The sequence below is a fragment of the Macrobrachium nipponense genome, chromosome 4, assembly GCF_015104395.2.
Source record: "Macrobrachium nipponense isolate FS-2020 chromosome 4, ASM1510439v2, whole genome shotgun sequence".
Taxonomy (NCBI): domain Eukaryota; kingdom Metazoa; phylum Arthropoda; class Malacostraca; order Decapoda; family Palaemonidae; genus Macrobrachium; species Macrobrachium nipponense.
The window spans coordinates 133,898,069-133,918,174 of record NC_061100.1 but is presented as its reverse complement, the minus strand read 5'-3'; the positions used below and the strand labels follow the sequence as shown (position 1 = coordinate 133,918,174).

The following is a 20,106-nucleotide window of genomic DNA, read 5'->3' as shown; positions in this document are numbered from 1 at the left end:
CTACCATATGAGACTAGTTTTTTCCAGTAAAAAACACTACAGTGCACTGAAAAATACTGTCTTTCTTTGATGAAAGTACACAATTCTTTAAGGAGGATAAACAATATATAATATATGGATTATCCAAATATTTCTCAGCTATCCAAAAACTACCTATCCCATTGTCACTTCCCGATATATAAGAAACACAAATGATATTTTTGATATCCCTAAGCATGTCCTTTCATATTTTCACACAGAGGTTGACTTATTCATCACCTTCCATCTTATGATTTCTGAAGGGGCAACTTTTTTCTTGTCCTTTTTGGACACAAGTCACTATGATCCCAAATTTTATTTTAAACATATAAAACCAAAATTGAAATTTGTAAAATTATAATATGAGAATATATAATAATTTGTTACATAGTATTCTTAATTTTCTGATACTTATATTTCATCAAGTGCTGATAGCCTCTACTTAGCTTCAAACATCACTAAAACATGGTACTAATAAGGCACAGGCACGTTCCAGGGCCAATGAAATTAAGATTAAACTTAACTTTGTGGGAGCTGTAGTAGTGATGGCAAATGTGATACCTATGATACATATAGAAATGATGCAGGAAAAATGACATCATTACAAACAAATCCTGCAGCCTTCTTGATAACATCTGCCCAAAAACACCCTCATGAATTATCAGATGAAATACTGAATGCATTACATCACTTCTGTATTTCATATTTTCCCTAACCTTGTTTCGATGATTGGTGTGCACTATTTTCTCTCGACTTCAATTCCCCACATCCCAAGTGTGAAGTAATGAAGATGAAAGCTTGCAGCAGGGGCGATGGTCCTTTCTCATGTATGGCGTATTTATGTGTGCTTTTGACTCTGCTCTTGACACAGTCGTGGGAACATCTCTCGTATTTTATCTTATCATGTATTTTGTATTGAAACTGCTACATTAACTAATGATTGAGTGGTACTTTAATTTGAAAATACATAACTGGCTATCATAGATAGCGTCACCGCGCGCGAAACAGCTCGTCCTTCCTTTTTGTAAAGCATTTGAGAGGTAAGCAGCGTTTTTCTAGAGCTCCTGTGTTCGCGGTCAGATCTGCAACTTATCATGCATTGTAACTTGTGCTATTGGTTCAACATTTCATCATGTTGGGCAAATCGTGTATGTTAACTGAACAGTGTTAAAATGAGTGTCATTCCCTGACTCGTTGTCTTTCTGAGATTTTTTCGTCATCCCTTAAGGGTTGCGTGGTCGATAGATTGAGGTCTAATATTGTGTTCAAGTGCCAATTAATCCTATTTTTTATTAATTGTAAGAGTAATCATGAGAGATATACATTTATTTTTGTAATGAAATAGTGTAAAATTTGCCACCATCTTCACTTGCCCTTCGAGTAGGAACCGACTTCTGCACTGTAGGCTAGGCAACCTTGCCAACACTAACACCAGACAGACCAGTAGAAACCCAGTTGTGAGGGATTATCTCACAACAATAGGACAGAACCAGTTACCTGACTGAGTGGAAGGACACTACAAAAACATGGAGAAAGAAAATTACATAGTGTATACTACAAGAAGTTTGGGCAAACCCACATACCATTTAAAAAGAATGAAATAGAAAGGAATATGGTAGGTCAGATCTAGTTAAAAAATATCCTTCTGGAATATTTAACTTTAATGTCTATCTTATTTTATTAAAGTGAATGGATATTATATTGATGGGGGTTTTGTGTAAATAGTAAACGTGTGGAGAAGAAGGACGAAAAAGTTGTAAATAAAATGGGAAACTATATAGTATGAATAATACTTATCATTGTAAATAAAATCTTAAACTTAATAGTATAAATGACAGCATATGGTTAAGTTTTTTACTTTTATGGTAATGGTAATTACTATTTTAATAGAAACACTTTGCATGCATTAAATATTTTATAAAAGCACACATCCACTAATCAGTTGTCTTGATAATATTTGAGGTATAGCTGCCATAAACTGAACATGCTTTCTGAATTTTGTTTCATAAATGTCATAAATTCATTAGTCATTCTTTAATTTTCTAACAAAAGAGGATTCACAGCCCTTTTGTGAAATCAGTCATATATACAACATGTTTCCTTACTGAATTTTGGATGCAAATTTTCTTATAACTAATATTATCTTATATATGATACATACTAAGATTATTTTTGTTTTATGCTCCTATGCATGGCTAAAAAATGCAACTCTTCCCTTTCCTTCATTATCATTTTAGTACGTCATGAAACCCAGGACCAAGCCATGTGATGAAGGGAAGGAACATACACAGACTGATAAAAATGAAATGGAAGAAGCAGTGAACAGTGATGAAAACAACGGAGAACAGCATCACATCAATGTCTTCACAATCTCAGGAAATTCCAAAGCTCAAACTCCCATGATAGGCCACGACAATGCTGCATACATCCATGAAATCTCTGCTGAATCTCAAAAAACTTTACACATTAAGGAAGAACCTGTTTGAAAAAAAGTGCTACAATTTTCTTGTTTTGCCAAAACTCATCTTTTCAATACCTGAGGAGTTAGTGACAGAGAGAGAGAAGGAAAGAGAGAGCGCTAGCTATCCTGTTCTATAGGAAAAATATGTAAAGCACCAACATCCTATTAAAAGATCTTTGGGATCAGGAACTGGCATTTGGTATACATATTATTCTTAGCTAACATGAAATGCAACATTCGCTTGGACAACAAAAATCATACCTTTACTACACTAACAACCAAGAGTTAGTCCACACATTTCTATGACCTACAGAATGTAACCTACATTCCAATTCTGCTGAACAAACAGAATGATGCAGCATACTGTCTCTCTAAAGGTTTGAGATGCTTCTCTTACAAAATCCAAAGTGCTTCTCTTTATTTACCTGTAAGATTTGTTCTCGAGTTCTGAAAGATCTTTATGTTACTATAACAAATAATATATTGACTACAGCAAGCTTACACGAAAAGGAACATATACAATGTAAGTTTTACTGTAATCAGAAGTATTGGGAGTTGTTCTGACAGCCATGCCATTGCAACCAGGGCTGTGCCAGAACATGACGTGAAAGGTTGGACTGACTAATATAACTTTAACTATGAAATATTTCCCTATGTTCATCAGTGCCATTATCATTACTAATGTACCCTTTGTAAGAATATGATCTAACAAGAGGAGTTTAAGAGTTTCATAATTATTAAAACTGTAAAATATGTATAAGGTTCTTTGATCTATGATCTACTCATCAATTTTGTTACATATACTGTAATTGTAACTCATTTTTTGTTATTGCATCACTGATCACACTACCATTAAATGATATCATTTGTAAATAATAAAAATAAAAAATTTTCAGAAATACAAGAAACTCATTTACCTTCACTAGAATTCTCTCATTAAACTTGCTGAAGTGTAAGGAAGAAATTAAAATATGTATGGTACAATGCACAGGATCTTGAATAATCATTCTTTAGCTACTGGGTCCCTTACATGGTTTAGTATTTGCAAAAGAAAATGTTGTAAACAAAGTTAGAATCAAGAGTATAAAACTTTTTTGTCATAATCAGACATGAGATTGATAAGACTACATGTACAGTGGAACCTCTACATACGAAAGTCCCTACTTGCGAAAAATCCAGGTTACGAAAGCAAAGACTAAGATTTTTTATGCTTCTGTATACGAATATAAATCAGGTTGCGAAAGGGTAAAGTCCGAGATTCGCCCAGACCGCCGAGAACAATTTTAAAACTCGCGCGCTGCCAACTGAGTAGACTCACCGCCATCCTCCTACTCTCCCATTGGTTCCTGATGCTAGTCACTGCCGTAAGATCCTGCTCTCCTATTGTTCAGCATCTGTCCCATCACCCATCTACGTAAAGGTGTCCGACCAATTCGTCGCATCAGCGTTATCGTACGCATGTGGAATTCATTCATTCACATAGATTTCGTTTGTTAACGTAATTTCGTGTTAGTGATTTCGCTTTCTTCGTAGTAAGTTACTTTATCGTGTTGTGTGCGAACTTAATTAGCTGTGGGTCCCAAGAATGTTTCTGAAGTTCATGAAAAGAGGATGCTTTCTATGGAGACAAAAATGGAGATAATTAAAAAGTATGAAGCTGGCATGCAGTTGAGTGTGATCGCTAAGGAATAAGGCCGACATCCATTGATGATAGGCACCATCCTTAAGCAGAAGGAAGCCATCAAAGCAGTTACACCTTCCAAGGGCGTGACTATTTTGTCCAACAAGAGGAGCCACGTGCATGATGAGATGGAGAGGCTGCTTCTTCTATGGATTAAAGACAAAGAAATCGCTGGCGATATGATAACTGAGACAGCAATCTGCCACAAGGCCAGCGCTATTTTCGGTGATCTGATTGCCCAAGCCGAAGACAACGGAGGAGAAGGAACATTGACAGCAACCCCAGACTTCAAGGCTTCCCGGGGGTGGTTTGATAAATTCCATAAATGGACTGGCATCCATTCGGTGGTGCAACATGGGGAGGCTGCCAGCTCGGACACGAAAGCACCCGAAGCCTTTATTAAGACGTTCGACGAGATGACGATCAACAAAGACTAAAGTTCTCAGCAAGTCTTCAACTGTGATGAGACTGGCCTTTTTTGGAAAAAAATGTCTCGGACGTACATCACATAGGAAAAGAAGAAGCTACCTCGGCATAAGCCTATGAAAGACAGGCTTACGCTCGCACTTTATTCCAACGCCAGTGGGGATTATAAGGTCAAGCCCCTACTTGTCTATCATCGGAGACTCCTCAAGCCTTCAAGACCCACAAAGTGCTAAAGGAGAAGCTTGTAACATGGAAGGCTAATGCGAAAGCCTGAGTAAAGACTTGTTCACCGAGTGGGTAAATCTGTGTTTCGGCCCGACAGTGAAGAAATTCTTGGAAGAGAAGTGCCTCCCTCTGAAATGCCTGCTGGTGTTGGACAATGCCCCTGCTCACCCTCCTGGCCTCGAAGAAGATATCCTAGCAGAGTATTCCTTCATCAAGGTTCTTTATCTTCCGCCTAACACCACCCCTCTCCTCCAGCCCATGGACCAGCAAGTTATATCGAACTTCAAGAAGCTATATACAAAACATCTTTTCAAGAGATGTTTCGACATCACCAATACCACAAACCTCACTTTGCGTGAATTTTGGAAGGAGCATTTTGATATCGGGATATGCATCCGACTCATCAATCAAGCTTGGCAGGAGGTTTAGAGGCGAACCTTGAATTCTTCGTGGAGGAAACTCTGGCCTGACGCCGTTTCCGCCCGAGACTTCGAGGGATTTGACGTGGGCGAAGCTGATGCAGATTCAGAAATAGTTGACGATCCTGAAACTGTTTCGCAACCAGATCTTGACGAGATCGTTGCACTCGACGGCTGGCCGTCCATAAGGACGACATTAATGACCTTCTCGAGGAGCACCAAGAGGAGCTTACGACGGATGACCTGAAGGAGTTGGAGGCCATGCAACATAACGTCATTCAAGAAGAGTTCTCTAGCAGCGACGAGGAGGAGGACCCTATGACAACGGCAGAAATTAAGGAAGCTCTAGCTGCTTTTCATAAGGTGCAATCATTTGTAGACAAGAGACACCCCGAAAAGGCTCACACAGGTCGTATGCTTGCGCAGTTCGATGACGTTTGCCTGGGTCATTTCAGGAACATTTTGAAAAGCAGGCAGAAGCAACCTTCCTTGGATAGTTATTTTTTAAATAGGCCTTTAGTAGTAAGCAAACAGGAAGGTCCAAGTGATAAGAAAAAACAGAAAATTGAAAGTGGTGAAGAAATTGAAATTTTTTAAAAACATAAATGTATAAAAAAGAAAAAATTTAAAAATCAGAAAAAGGCAAAAAAAGTTCCACATTTTACTACATATGTACGTACAGTATTTCTTGTACCCTGTACATTAATACACTTTATTTACAGGTACTACAATAAAGATTATGTTAGGTATTGAATGGTCCAAATAGTTGTATTTCATTGTTTATTGGTCAATTTAGCTTTATTATAAAATTTACTCTGGTGTTTTTGTAGGGCTTGGAACGAATTAGGCAATTTACATTTAAAATGTAGTTCGAGATACAAAAAAATCAGGTTACGAAGGCCGCTTTGGAACGGATTAATTTCTTATCCTGAGGCACTACTGTATATCCAAGTTGGGGAAAGTAAGTTCATAAACCATAATCAGATTGAGAAAAAAATGATGCATAGTTGCAAATTTTTGCATAACTAAATTAATACAAAGAAATGTTAAGCATTTGGTTTCTATATGGTGGGAATCTTCACGAGGCTACCAATTGAAAATATGTATATGACAAATTTTCCCATACTTTTGTGAATAATGTGAAATACATTAAATTCCTACTTTTATACAGTCCAATTCACTCAGGGTCCCAATAATTCTTGATAGTAGACGATCTCTACAACACTGAAATGATTGGGAACTAGCGCTCTCACATGTTCACTTGCTACAGGGTGCTATGATTGTTCTATTCAGGTGCTGAATCCTCTATATTAACCTGGATGGGATTCAGTGAAATTGCATAGATGAGAAAACTTTGTTCTTGAAAGGTCCCAGTGGTATTTCTTGTTATTGAACAAAACCCCTTACAATTATCAGTGAACATTATTGCATTTGCGCAAGACACACTTGCTTAGGAGGGGAAAAGGGAACCATTGCTATCATTTTGCTATTTTGAAGTTTTGCAAAGGTGAAACTAAAAGAAGAAAATAACAATTGAAAGAACTTTGTGAATATCAAAAATATGATATTGTTAAACTACAATAAAGTTTTGTACATACTTACCTGGCAGATATATACTTAGCTATAGTCTCCGACGTTCCGACAGAATTTCAAATCTCGCGGCACACGCGACAGGTAGGTCAGGTGGTCTACCTTACCCGCCGCTGGGTGGCGGGGGTATGAACCCATCTATCTCTCCAGCCAGATTTTTTTCTTTCACCTGTCTCCTGAGGGGAGGCTGGGTGGGCCATTAGACGTATATATCTGCCAGGTAAGTATGTACAAAACTTTATTGTAGTTTAACAATATCATTTTTGTACATGAACTTCCCTGCCAGATATATACTTAGCTGATTGGCACCCTTGGTGGAGGGTAAGAGACAGCTAAAGTAATAAGGAGAGATAAGAAACAACTGATGTTGTAGGATATAAATAACCTTGGTTCTTACCTGTTCAGGCAGAAGACTTCATTGATACTGTCTCTGAGTCTGCGTTGCCTGGAGAGCTACAGCTAGGATGTGACCTGATGCTGAAAGACTCTCGGATCTACCACTGGGATATATGATCCCTTTGTGTGGTAGAATCCAAGTCGGATCCTGTTAAAGGGAGTTCGTCCCTATCTTAACAGGTCCTAACCACTACTACTGCAAGGAGCCACACTCATCAGACCACCTAACCAAACTACTAAAGATTAGTACAGGCAGTCCCCGGGTTACGACGGGGGTTCCGTTCTTGAGGCGCGTCGTAAGCCGAAAATCGTCGTAAGCCGGAACGACACTTGGAAATATGCCTTAAACTAAGAAAAAGTTAGAGACCTTACCTGTGTGACATGCAAGTATATTGCATGGAAAAAGTTAGAGACCTTACCTGTGTGACATGCAAGTATATTGCATGATGTGTAGTGTGGTTATTTCAATGGCAAAGGATGGTTCTTGAAGGTATAATTCTTTATTAAACTCTTGTGACACTATAAAGCACAATGTACTACACTTAATCCTTAGGTTAGATTATACACTAAACACTATATTATGCACTGTACACTTCGTAGTAGTATTTGTTAGATCCTGGAGTACACTAAAATCCCAGTCTGGTAGCTCTGGAAGGTAAAAGTATAACACAATTAGTACAAAATACTACACAAAGTCCTGAATGCAATATGTAAATTATAGATATCAAGAGTAAAAGAGTTAATGTATGTTAATTAATTCCTTACTTTTAGTTTATAATTCCTTACTTTGAGTTATATCAAGAGTAAAAAAGTTAATGTATATGAATTAATTCCTTACTTTTAGTTTAAAGTTGTCCTGCTATGTAACCCTGGATGCACAAAGTCTTATGTGGCCCCATAGCCTACATCATTCAGGGGTTCTGGAATGTACAAAAAATAATTAGTATGTCAGTAATACTCTATGCATAGTAAGTTACATACAGTAATATGCACCATACAGTGGTTTAAATATCACATATATAACATGTATAAAACTTAGTTAATGTATGTTAATTAATTCCTTACCTTTAGTTTAAAGTTGTCGTTCAATGTAACCCTGGATGGACAAAGTCTTATGTGGCCCCATAGCCTACATCATTCAGGGGGTTCTGGAATGTACAAAAAATAATTTTGTCAGTAAGTACTCTATGCATAGTAAGTTACATACAGTAATATGCACCATACAGTGGTTTAATATCAACTGGTATGCATATAGTAAATGATTGGTCTACACCCCCTGTTCAGCAGGGAGTGTACAGTATGTAATTCCATGAGGGACCTTGATCACTTATCCCATGTGAGAGATCTTGGTCACTTTTTTTTAGTATGTACGTATAAAACTTACTTAATGTATGTTTACTACTATGTATAATTCCTTACCTTTAGTACAGTAGTACATAGTTTACAGTTGTCGTGCTATGTTATGTAGTAACCCTGGACAAAGTTTTATGTGGCCCCATAGCCTGCATCATGGAGGGGGTCCTGGTTTTCTGGAATGTACCAAAAAAGTATCAAAGTTAAGTCATGTTATGTATGTTTAGTAAGTTACATACAGTAACCATACGTACATGTGGTAAACATGTACATATGTACATAATCAAAACTTGGTTGGAAATTCCTGTAAAAAAAAGTTATGTACGTATGTAATATGTACTACTGTATGTAAAAACCTTACTGTTCATACTTTGTTACACTACATGTTACATGTGATACGTATACTTTCCTGAAGGGTTTTTTCCATCCAAAAATGGTGCTTCTACTTGTAGTTATCCCTTGATGACACTTGTAGTAACAACCTGGAGTTGTGTGAAAAATGTTGGTTCTGGAAGGAAAAAGTAACAAAATTAGTGTACAAAATATACACTACAGAAAGTTGTGAATGCAATATGTTAATTACTGTAGATATATCAAGAGTACTAAAAGAGTTAATGTATGTTAATTAATTCCTTACTTTTAGTTTAAAGTTGTCGTTCAATGTAACCCTGGATGGACAAAGTCTTATGTGGCCCCATAGCCTACATCATTCAGGGGTTCTGGAATGTACAAAAAATAATTTTGTCAGTAAGTACTCTATGCATAGTAAGTTTACATACAGTAAATATGCACCATACAGTGGTTTAATATCACATATAACATGTAGTATAAAACTTAATTTAGAAATTCCTTACATAACTTACCAACTTTTAGTGAGTCTCAAAGCTGTTACCTAGGTTGTGGGAGATGGAGGTGGAGGTGTAGAGCATTCATGATAAGGATGCATTCCAAACCTAACTTCAGTGTGCTTTATCACAGATAACAGGCTAGGATGATGGGCAGTCTGGAATGAAGAATTAATATTAAAGGACAGTATGTAACCACTTAGGTGTACAAAATTTATTGTACGTATGCAAACATTAAACACAACTGAGAATTCCTTACCTTCAGCAAAATGAAGACATGTAGGCTATGTAGAGGTCTGGTTTATGTAAGTCACAGGTGCATGCCAGTCTGGAATGATAATGTAATAGTACATATGATTATATAGTATGTATGTTACATACATAACATGGTTATTACATATGTAATAATAAAACATTAATAAAAAAAAATGTCCTTACCAAATTCTAGTGGTTGGCTTGCTTACTGGGATGGCCATATGGTACATGAGAGTGGTGGCTGGGCTATGGAGTGGGATGGGCAGGTGCTTGGGAGTCTGGAATGATAAAAAATATATAAATGATAGTTACTACTACTGTAACTACTGCACATGTTATTACTGTTTGACATATGTAGTGTGTAATACGTATGTTCAATATAAAAAATGAAGAATTCTTTTACCTGAAGGAATGGGAGAGGTGATACTACTCGTATCAACTGATTTGGGCTCTGGAGAGGTGATACTCGTATCAACTGATGAGGGAACATCTACATCTGGAAAGAATGATAGGGTACATAAATATATTATAAGGTGGATGTAATTGTAGCATATGTACACTTTTAATAAAATTTCTATTAGCAATTTATAAAACATTTTATACAAATTTGTTAAGGATTCCTTACCTGATGTATAGGGCGAGGCATCAAAACCATGGAAAGGCTCAGGGTCATCTGGGTCACTGTCACTATCAAGGGGTCTGAAATGAAAAAAAAAAAAAATAATAAGGTTATGCAACATCAAACACATTGTACCACTATGTAAGTTAGTGTACGTATGTATGTAGGGTGTAAACAATTTCCAACATGAAAATGAGAAAAATGAAATTGCTTACCTGATTGTACAGGTGGGCGGGGCTGATACAGAGGGTCCAGGTACAGGGGCGGGGATCTTGGAACTGTCACAGTAGTTACAGTGGGAGATACTTTGCGGAAACTCGTCCACCAGGTAGCTTACAGGGAGATCTGGCAACTGTCACAGGTAGTACAGTGGGGATCTGGAACTGTCACCACTTCTGCAATAAAATTACAAATGATGAAAAGAAAATTAATGAAGTTACAATTTACTCTTACATTTAGTTGTTACATTAAAAAATTAACACATTTTAATATGTACACTATGTAAACACATAAATTAGTAAAACAGTTCAGAATTCCTTACCAGGACTAGGAGTGGGAGGTGGTGGTACTGGAGACTTGTGAAAGAAAGTGTCAAGCCTGGACTGCACACTTCTCTTCGTCTGCTTCTCCTTCAGGGTCTCCTTGTAGAAAGTCACCAAATCCATGATTCCTCTTCTTGATTTTGTCAAACCTAGAAACGTTAGGGTCTTCTGCCTCAAAAAACGAAGCCAAGGCTCTCTCCAGATGATAAAACCCTCTGACAAGCCTTTCACAGTTAATGACCTGGGTTTTGGCTCTGGTGCCGCCTCCTCTTCCTCAATCATTTGTTGTTCAAGTTCTAGTAAGTCCTCTGCAGACAATTCCTCTCCCATGGAAGCCAGCAGCTCTGTTTTACATCATCAGGTCAAGATCTAGTTTCAGCCTCTTGCTTAGCCCTACGATCTTCCTCGTCACAGTCTCGACGTCTTCTGCCTGGTCAAAGCCTTCAAAACTGTGGACACAGTTTCCTCCAGGCCCCATTTAAAGTGGTCGTCTTCACCTCGTCCCAGCACTTGCAATGTTCTTCACTGCATCTGCAATGTTGTAGCCCTTCCAGAATTGCTTCAGTGTCAACTCCTTGTTAGCTTCTATGGCCCTCAAAGCAAAACGTATGGTCCTTCTAAGGTAGTAAGCCTTGAAATTAGCTATTACTCCCTGGTCCATTGGCTGTATCAGCGATGTGGTATTGGGTGGGAGGTACACCACCTTCACATTAGGATGCATGTCGCTCAAATTTGAAGGGTGACCAGGGCATTGTCCAGGACTAAGAGGGCCTTAAAAGGCAGACCTTCGAAGTCAAATACCGCTCCACTGCTGGCACGAAATGGTAATTGAACCAATCTTCGAAGACCATTAAGGTAACCCACGCCTTCTTGTTAGATTTCCAAATCACAGGGAGTTGACTCTTGAAAATGCCCTTGAAAGCCCTGGGATTCTCGGCCAAATACACCAGCAAGGGCTTCAGTTTCAAATCACCACTTGCATTGGCCCCAAACAGCAAAGTCAGTCGCTCCTTTCCAGCTTTTATGGCCAGGTGCTGACTCCCTCCTTGGAAAGGTACGTTCGATTTGGCATTCTTTTCCAAAATAATCCAGTCTCATCCACATTAAAGACTTGGTCAGCCGTGTAACCACCATCCTTAATTATCTTTCTGCTGCTTCGCTATCAGCACTAGCAGCTTCACCTTGCAGCTTCACATTATGCAAATTTGCACGAGCCTTAAAACGGTTAAACCAACCTCTACTCGCAAAGGAAAATTCACCACCAGCACTGCCTTCGCCAAACTTTTTCACTACTGCCTCATGCAGCGCTCTAGCCTTCTCCTGGATCACACTTAAGCTCACCGGAACATGTCGCTGGTTCTGGTCCTCCAGCCAGATCATGAGCAATTTCTCCATTTCAACAATGCTCTGGCTACGTTGCTTCTCGTTTATCACCCGTTGACTTCATCGGTGCAGCATCCTTAACATGCTTCAGAATACGTTCCTTATCCTTCACAATGGTTACCACCGTGGTCCTGCTCAAGCCTAAAGAACGGCCTATTTCGGTGTTAGTTTCTCCCTTCTCCGAACGCTTTATCACGTCATATTTGACCCTCCATCGTGATGGACCATTCCTCTTCTTGGATGAACTAATCATCGGAGGAAGTACTTTGGCGTTTAGGAGCCATTGTAAATTTGCGAAAATGGCAAGGAATTTCAGCAACGTCTCAGCACACAACCTAGTGAAATGCAGGCAGGCACGCGATTGAAGTGGCGTCCTTTCGTATTGTTACGCTTGGCGTCCTCAGACCGTCCGAGGTCGTTGTTCGGTCAATTTACCATACAGTTTAATAGCGTTAATTAATTTATGCACCTCCGCTCAAAAACTAGTTCTGCATATGAGGTATCGTTAAAAAGCATAACAAAACGTCGTAACCTTGGAATTTGTGTTGTAATCTAACCAGAAACTTAGTTTTTTTTAATTATGTACTGGAAACAAGCAATGATTTTTCATTATATTTGCGCTTTTGAGTTGTTTTAAACTGCGCATCCCAAGCTAGTGTATTCATTTCGCCCGCAAACTAGTTCCGCATATGCGGCATCACTAAAAAAATTCAAAAAATAAAAAAAACGACGAAAAAAAAAAAAGTGTCAAAAAAATCATCATAACCTCAAAATTTTTGTTGTAATGTAACCAAAAACATATTTTTATTATGTACTGTGCTAAACTATAAAGGATTTTTATCATAGCATGCGTTTTTTAAAAGCGTCGTTAAACTCGGAGCGTCGGAAGCGTCAGCGTCGTAACCTCGGAACAAGCGTCGTAACCCAGGACGGAATTTCCATTGAATATTTAAGAAAAAGCGTCGTAACCTCGGAACGTCGTAAGCCGGAACCGTCGTAAGCCGGGGACTGCCTGTATTACGACCTAAAGAGATGCCTTCATGCATCGTCTTTAAGGCAACCAACAACAACAAATACAAGGGGAAAAAATTTATACTACTAAACAGGATGAGTTCCAGCTCCCTGCCCCAGCACTGAATCCGCAGATACGTACGGGCCCAAGGCGAAGCATTTTTCGTAAGTGATTTCTCACATCACGTAAGTAGTGGTTCGCGAACACTGACTGACTATTCTCCAGAATGTGTCATCCGATTTCGATTTGCACGGACATATTCTTGTTGAAAGCAAGAGAAGTTGCTATGGCTCTTACTTCGTGTGCTTTCACTTTAAGAAGCCTAAGATGTTCTTTTCTGCAGGATCCGTGTGCTTCTTTGATGAGGCTTCTCAAGAAGAAGGACAATTGCGTTTCTTTCGAACAATGGACGAGTAGGGTCTTTTACTGAACACCACGAGGACCTCTGGCGTTGGCTTTCAGTTGCTCTTTTCTTCTAAGGTAGTATTTTACCATTCTCACTGGGCAAAGAGTTCTCTCGGTTCTTCTCCTACCAAAGAGATAACCCACGAATCTCGAAGTTCTTGATGGTGTTTTCATTCTTTGCAAGAAAACCAGGAAGGAAAGAGCAAATGAGAGAGGTCCTCCTTAAAACCCACATTACCATCAATCGCCTGAAGCTCACTCACTCTTCTGGCGGAAGCTAGAGCCATAAAAAACAGAGTCTTCTGGTAAGGTCTCTGAATAGGCTGAATTAGGGGGTTCAAACCTAGAGGCCCAAGGAATTGAAGGACTACATCCAAATTCCAGCTAGGTGTCTTAGGAGACTGCATTTTCGTTGTATCAAAAGACCTAATAAGGTCCTGTAGGTCCTTATCTTCCGATAAGTTGAGGCCCCTGTGCCTGAAGACATTCGCCAACATACTACGATAGCCTTTAATCGTCGAAACGACTAAGCCACATCTTGTCTTAAGAATAAAAGAAGTCTGCAATTTTTGATTCACAGGTACTGGAAGAGGAAACGTTATTCCTCTTGCACCATCTTCTGAAGACATCCCACTTCGACTGGTACACTCGTAAGGTGGAAGACCTCCTCGCTCTAGCGATTGCCTTAGCAGCTGCTGACGAAAAGCCTTTCCTCTGACCAGTTTCTGGACAGTCTGAAGCCAGTCAGACTGAGAGCGGGGAGGTTTTTGTGGTACCTGTCGAAGTGGGGGGCTGTCTTTGAGTAGATCGCTCCTTAGAGGAAGCGATTCTTGGAAAAAATCCACTAGCCATTCCAGCACCTCTGTGAACCAATACTTGTGCTGGCCAAAAGGGAGCTATCAAAGTCATCCTCGCGGAATCTGACTCTGCGAACTTTTTTAAAGTCAACCCCAGAATCTTGAAGGGGGGAAACACGTATACGTCGAGTCCTTTCCAATCGAGTAGGAGAGCGTCTATCCCTATTGCTCCTGGATCCGAGATGCGAGCAATAAAGATCCAGTCTTTTGTTCTTTGAAGTTGCAAACAGGTCTAAGAGAGGCCTGCCCACAACTTCCAAAGGCTCTGGCAAACATCTTGGTGCCAGAGTCCACTCTGTGGGAAGGACCTGATCTTTCCTGCTGAGGAGATCTGCCCGCCCTTACATTCCTTTTCCCTCCGTACGAATCTGGTGAGAAGTTTTATCCCCCTTTTCTTGTCCACAGAAGAAGATCTCTTGCTGTTTTGTAACAGAGAGAAGGAATGCGTCCCCCCCTGTTTCCTGATGTATGCCAGAGCCGTGTGTTGTCCGAGTTTATCTGCACAAACTGCTCTGTCACATCTGACTCGAACTCCTTCAGAGCAAGCCACACGGCTATTAGTTTCTTTCCTGTTGATGTGGCCAGGAAGACTGGTCCCCCCACCCAGGTTCCTGACACCTCCTTGGTTCCCCAGAGTCGCCCCCCAACCTGTTTCCGACGCATCGGAGAACAACACCAGGCTGGGGTTCTGGGATTGAAGAGACCAGTCCCTGCGAGAACTTGTTGGGATCCGCCCACCATGCTAACTCCTTCTTGATTTGATGAGAAATTGACAGGGAGAGAACTTAAATCCTGAGAAGGACGACTCCAATTCCGATGAAGAAAGAATTGGAGCGGTCTCAGGTGCAACCTTCCTAGGGAAACAAATTGCTCCAGTGAGGAGAGCGTCCCCAGCAGACTCATCCACTCCCTCACTGTGCATACTTCTTTCCCTAAGGAAGGTTGTTACTTTTTCGAGTCCCCGGGCTATCCTCTCCTGTGACGGAAAAGAGAAAAAAACTCAGAGAGTTCATCTGGATCCCCACCCCAGATAAACGCACTCTGAGAGGGAATCAGACTTGACTTCTGCAGATTGACCAGAAGTCCTAAGGAATAAGTCAAATCCAGGGTTTCTTTCAAGTCCTGCTTCAGACAACAATCTCTGGAATTGGTCCCTTATAAGCCAATCGTCGAGGTAGAGCGAAATCCTCAACACCCTTCTAGGTGAAGCCATTGTTGCTACATTCCTCATTGATGGCCGTTAAAGACTTCGGGGGGCCGTGGGAGGAGAGGCCAAAACACAGGGCCCTGAATTGGAATAATTCTTCCCCCCACCATCATGAATCTTAGAGAAAAACTTCCTCGAGGAAGGATGGATTGGTACGTGGAAGTAAGCGTCCTGTAAGTCCAAGGACACATCAAGTCCCCTGGACGGAGTGCTGCCTAACACCGATGGCAGTGGTCTCCATCGTGAACCTTCTTCTTTTCGACGAAGAAGTTTCAGGGGCGCTTCTTACGTCCAAACACCGGTCTCCATCCCCCTGAAGGATTTCGGAACTAGCGGAACAGGCGATGGTTGGGTGGTTGTAAAAGCCTGCCGGAAAGATGATCTGCCACTAGTTCGATCGCCTTCCTTTTCCAGCATCTGATCTACCGCTAGTCGGAGGGCTTTGATTCATGATGGGGTCCCTGTATCTGGCCGTCAACTCCCTCGGGGTATTCGTCAAGGGAGGCCTAGAAGAGAACGGGATGAGGTAGCCCTTCCTCAAAATGACAGGGTCCAGGCATCTGCATCTTTCTGGGCCCAGACTTCTGCAAACTGTAAAAGCCTCCGGCGCCTACAGTTGTCTGAAGGACTTGAGTCTTACTTGGGAGGTTTGACTGAACTTCGTAAAAGTCCTCATCCTTCTACCGGTTTCCGACCTCTGAACGAAGAGGACCTAGAGGTAGAAGCCCCTCGAAAGGGTTCCTGAGAGGTCGGCTTCGCTTTCTTCGTCTTAGTCTGGAAGGAATAGGGCGCGGCTTCCTTGCAGACTGCGCTAGAAGGTCCTGCGTAGCTTTGGCAGAGAGAGCCTTCGAAATGTCCTTTGAACCAGGTGTTTAGGAAACAGCTGCGTAGAGAGAGGGGCAAAAAGCAAAGACGATCTCTGAGCATGTGAGACAGACTTTGTTAAAAATGAGCAAAATACTGATCTTTTCTTCAAAACCCCTGCTCCAAACAGTGAAGCTATTTCGCTGGCCCCATCCTCACCGATTTATCCATACAGGATAAGACACAATTCAAATCCTCCGGAGAAAACGTGTCCGGTCCTTGAGTTTTCTTGGCTAGGACTCCGAGGGACCAATCGAGAAAGTTGAAAACTTCCAAGACTCTAAAAATGCCTTTTAGAATGTGATCTATTTCATTCATTGCCCACGTAGTTTGGCCGAATTCAAAGCTGAATCTTCTAGTGGCGTCTACTAGTGCCGAAAAATCTGCGTCAGCTGAAGACGAAGGCCGAGTCCCAGGGTTCTCCTGTCTCATACCAAAATCCTGTCCGTCCTGAAAGCTTCGACGGAGGGAAGGCATAGTTTTCCCCGCTTCTTCTTTAGTACGCATCAATGAACCGAACTCTTGAGCGTCTTTCTTCATAGAAAGAGTTTTTCGGTTTCATTCTCCACACACGAAGAATCCTTTCGTTGCTTTCGCTGTGGAGAACAACGAGTGTGGAGAAGGAGGAGCAGAGTAGGGCCTCAAAGACTTCTGCCGAACTCCTGAAGGAAGAAGCTCTGTGAGCTTCTTGTACGAAGAAACTGAACTGCCGATGTATTAGTTTCTTCCTCAGAGGCTTCCATGGTCCTTCCTGAAGAGGAGAACGAGGATGAGGACGAACGAGGATGAGGATCCTTATGAGAATCCTTAGATGATTTCCTAGCTGGGGTGGGGTACAGTGTGATGAAGGAGACAACGTCTTGAATGTGGAGAAGATTCCAAAGTAGAGCGGACGTACAAGAGAACGACGAGTCGTAATAGAAGGACGCTTATCTTAAAATTCTTGTCTCATCTCGCATTCCTTCCTAAACGAAGAGACAAACTCTTAACAGCAAAAGAGGAAGGACTCCCTTCCCTAGAAGACCACGTCTATCCCTAGGGAGACTACGAGAGGGAGAGCGCCTACTAAAAATCTGGCGCCGATCGTGAGGAGAGCGGCTACTAGGGGCGACCGTGCCTATCTGTCACAGGGCGCTTAGGGGAATCCTGGCGCCATACCAAGCGGCGAAACGTTGCTAAAAATAGGGCGTCTATCAGGAGCAGGGCACTTGAGAGGCTCTTGATGCCTACGAAGCGGAGGAGAGCGGCTGCTATGCTCCAAGCGCTTAAAAGGAAACGGAAAGGGCGTTCGACGAGATCTTGGTCCTTACCAAGGCCAAGGGGAGAACGTCTGTAAGGCTCCGAGCGCCTAACAGAAGCAGGGCGCTTGAGGCGTTCTTGACTTCTAGCAAGAGGGATCGATCAGGAGTAGGGAGTCTCGAGAACGAAGATCGCCCCCCTACTAGGAGAACGAAGCCAAACGAGGATCAAGGCGTCTTTCTCCAGGAGAACAGCTACTAAAAGAAAGATGCTTACCAGGCGCAGGCTCCTACTAGGACTCTTGATGTCTTACAGGGGAGGAGCGACTCCATGCGAGTGAGCGCCTACAAGTTATGTTATCCGACGCCCAACGACAGTAGTCGGAAGGAGAAGCGCCGCCTACTTTCAGAAGGGCATTCCCTAGGTTCTTCTGAGAACGGCTGAGGAGAAGAAAGACGAGACGGAGACGACGAAATCAGTCTTCTATGACCTGAGCGACTCTCTCTTCTGCACGAAACCTCTTAGAAGAAGGAGAAACAGAAGGGGCGGAGCGTCTACCCGAGGCAGGAATCCGATCTGGGGGAAAAATCTTCATAGTCCAATGAGCGCCTATCCGACGAATGGCGTCTCGGCACCTCCAAGGGAGCTGGAGTGGTGCTCCTCGCGTGAAATCCTACGATGTGTAGAAGTATCCCTCAAAAGAAGGAGATCGCCGATTACAAGGAGAGCGCTCTTCCGACGAAAAAGCGCCTCGATCTCTTGATAGGGAGAGACAAAAATCCTTCCCTCTACGCGGATCTTGATGTCAAGGAGTCCGCCAAGGCTGTGATCTGAGCTTGTAGGCCCGCTAGCACTCGAGAAGGAGAGTCCCCAGGATCTTCTTCCGAAGCAAGTTCAGCGCGAGAGCAAGGGAGAAGGAGGGCGATCACAGGATATCCTAGGCTTCTTTGCTTGCAAGGAAGCTACATCAGAAAAGTCTTCTGGGCTGGACGCTAACGTACTGAAGGGAGCCTCTGCAGCCCTCTTCAACGGGCGTGACGCCTCCTTAGAGCTCCAACCACGCTTCGGCGAAGGAGAAGAGGACGACGAAAAACACTGACGAAGAGTATCCTTCTTCTTACGATCCAACGGCAGCCTGGGAGCGAACTTCAGGATCTGCCGAGGGGACGCCTGACCCGGTGGGGGCTCTCCCTAGCCCTCCTGCGCTTTTGACTTTCCTCCTCCACTGGAACTGGGAGTCTGAAGAGGTCTAGGCCTGAAGGCACTAAGGAGCCGGTCAGACGCACCCTCCACATCACTGGGTACACTGCACTTATCATCACCGACACTCTTACCTTGATCAGTACGAAGATTCTTGTCTTCCTTAGAACACAAGGAAGCTTTTGAGGCCGCCGCCTCCGAAGACAAATCTACGGCTTCGGTGCGGGGAGCAGGAGCTGAGACCTGGGAGGAAGGTTCTAAAACTACATTAATGTTAGTTTCATTCTCACTCATTCTCGACCTGCTCGAACTCCTTGAAGAAGCTTTACGTACCCTATCCCTTTCAAGTTTCCTAATATAAGAAGAAAGAGCCTTATATTCATCTTCGTTCAAAACCTCACACTCTTGACATGGGTTACTAAACGAACATTCATTCCCCTTACATTTAACACAGATAGTGTGAGGGTCAACCGCAGCTTTCGGTAACCTCACCTTACATCCATCAGTGAAACATACTCTAAACAAAACCGGAGTTTTGGAAACAGAATCAAAATCAGACATTCTACAGGAAAATCCAGCGCAAAGTCAATAACGGTCCACAATCAGCGTATGCCAAGCCAAAATAGAGCGAATACGTCACCAAAAAGTCCAAATCAATCTCCAGGCAAGCGAGAAATGAAGAAATATCGGAATGAAACGATAACAGTTGTTATCGCTTCAGCGACAGAAAAAAATCTGGCTGGAGAGATAGATTGGTTCATACACCCGCCACCCAGCGGCGGGTAAGGTAGACCACCTGACCTACCTGTCGCGTGTGCCGTGAGATTTGAAATTCTGTCGGAACGTCGGAGACTATAGCTAAGTATATATCTGGCAGGGAAGTTCATGTACAAAAATTATAAATCACTTTCCTCAAATATCATAAGTGTGTTCTTGGTAAATTAATTAAGAACTTTGAACATTTATCCATAACAATGAAGTGCTCTGACTGAAAAACCAGTCATAATTCTTAAGCTCTTGATCAAATCTCAGACTACAAGAATGACAGCTAGAGCCAGAGTGTCACCCATTCTCTCAGGTTTCTGAGTCTTGGCAATAAACTTTTGAAT

General features: G+C 41.8%; 1 protein-coding gene and 2 long non-coding RNA genes across 5 annotated transcripts in view; 1 reads left to right on the top strand and 2 right to left on the bottom strand.

The window, feature by feature from the left end:
• Positions 1 to 3,370, top strand: part of LOC135211192 (open rectifier potassium channel protein 1-like) — a 113,467-nt gene extending 110,097 nt beyond the window's left edge. The window contains exon 8 of one of the 3 annotated variants that reach the window (XM_064244406.1): positions 2,256 to 3,370. In XM_064244406.1, the coding sequence (XP_064100476.1) occupies positions 2,256 to 2,504 (249 nt within the window). In that variant the 3' untranslated portion in view covers positions 2,505 to 3,370. The remainder of the gene's footprint in view (positions 1 to 2,255) is intronic. The other 2 variants (XM_064244408.1, XM_064244407.1) reach the window with 2 other exon arrangements.
• A 4,084-nt stretch (positions 3,371 to 7,454) lies between these two features.
• LOC135211740 (uncharacterized) lies at positions 7,455 to 8,134 on the bottom strand. The gene is made up of 3 exons (XR_010313740.1): positions 8,055 to 8,134; positions 7,636 to 7,864; positions 7,455 to 7,588 (listed from the first exon to the last, which is right to left on the bottom strand). It is a non-coding gene; the product is annotated as an uncharacterized LOC135211740 (long non-coding RNA).
• Positions 8,135 to 9,884: 1,750 nt separating this feature from the next.
• On the bottom strand, positions 9,885 to 10,357 carry LOC135211739 (uncharacterized). Its single transcript, XR_010313739.1, has 3 exons — positions 10,295 to 10,357; positions 10,073 to 10,165; positions 9,885 to 9,947 (listed from the first exon to the last, which is right to left on the bottom strand). It is a non-coding gene; the product is annotated as an uncharacterized LOC135211739 (long non-coding RNA).
• Positions 10,358 to 20,106: the final 9,749 nt, after the last annotated feature.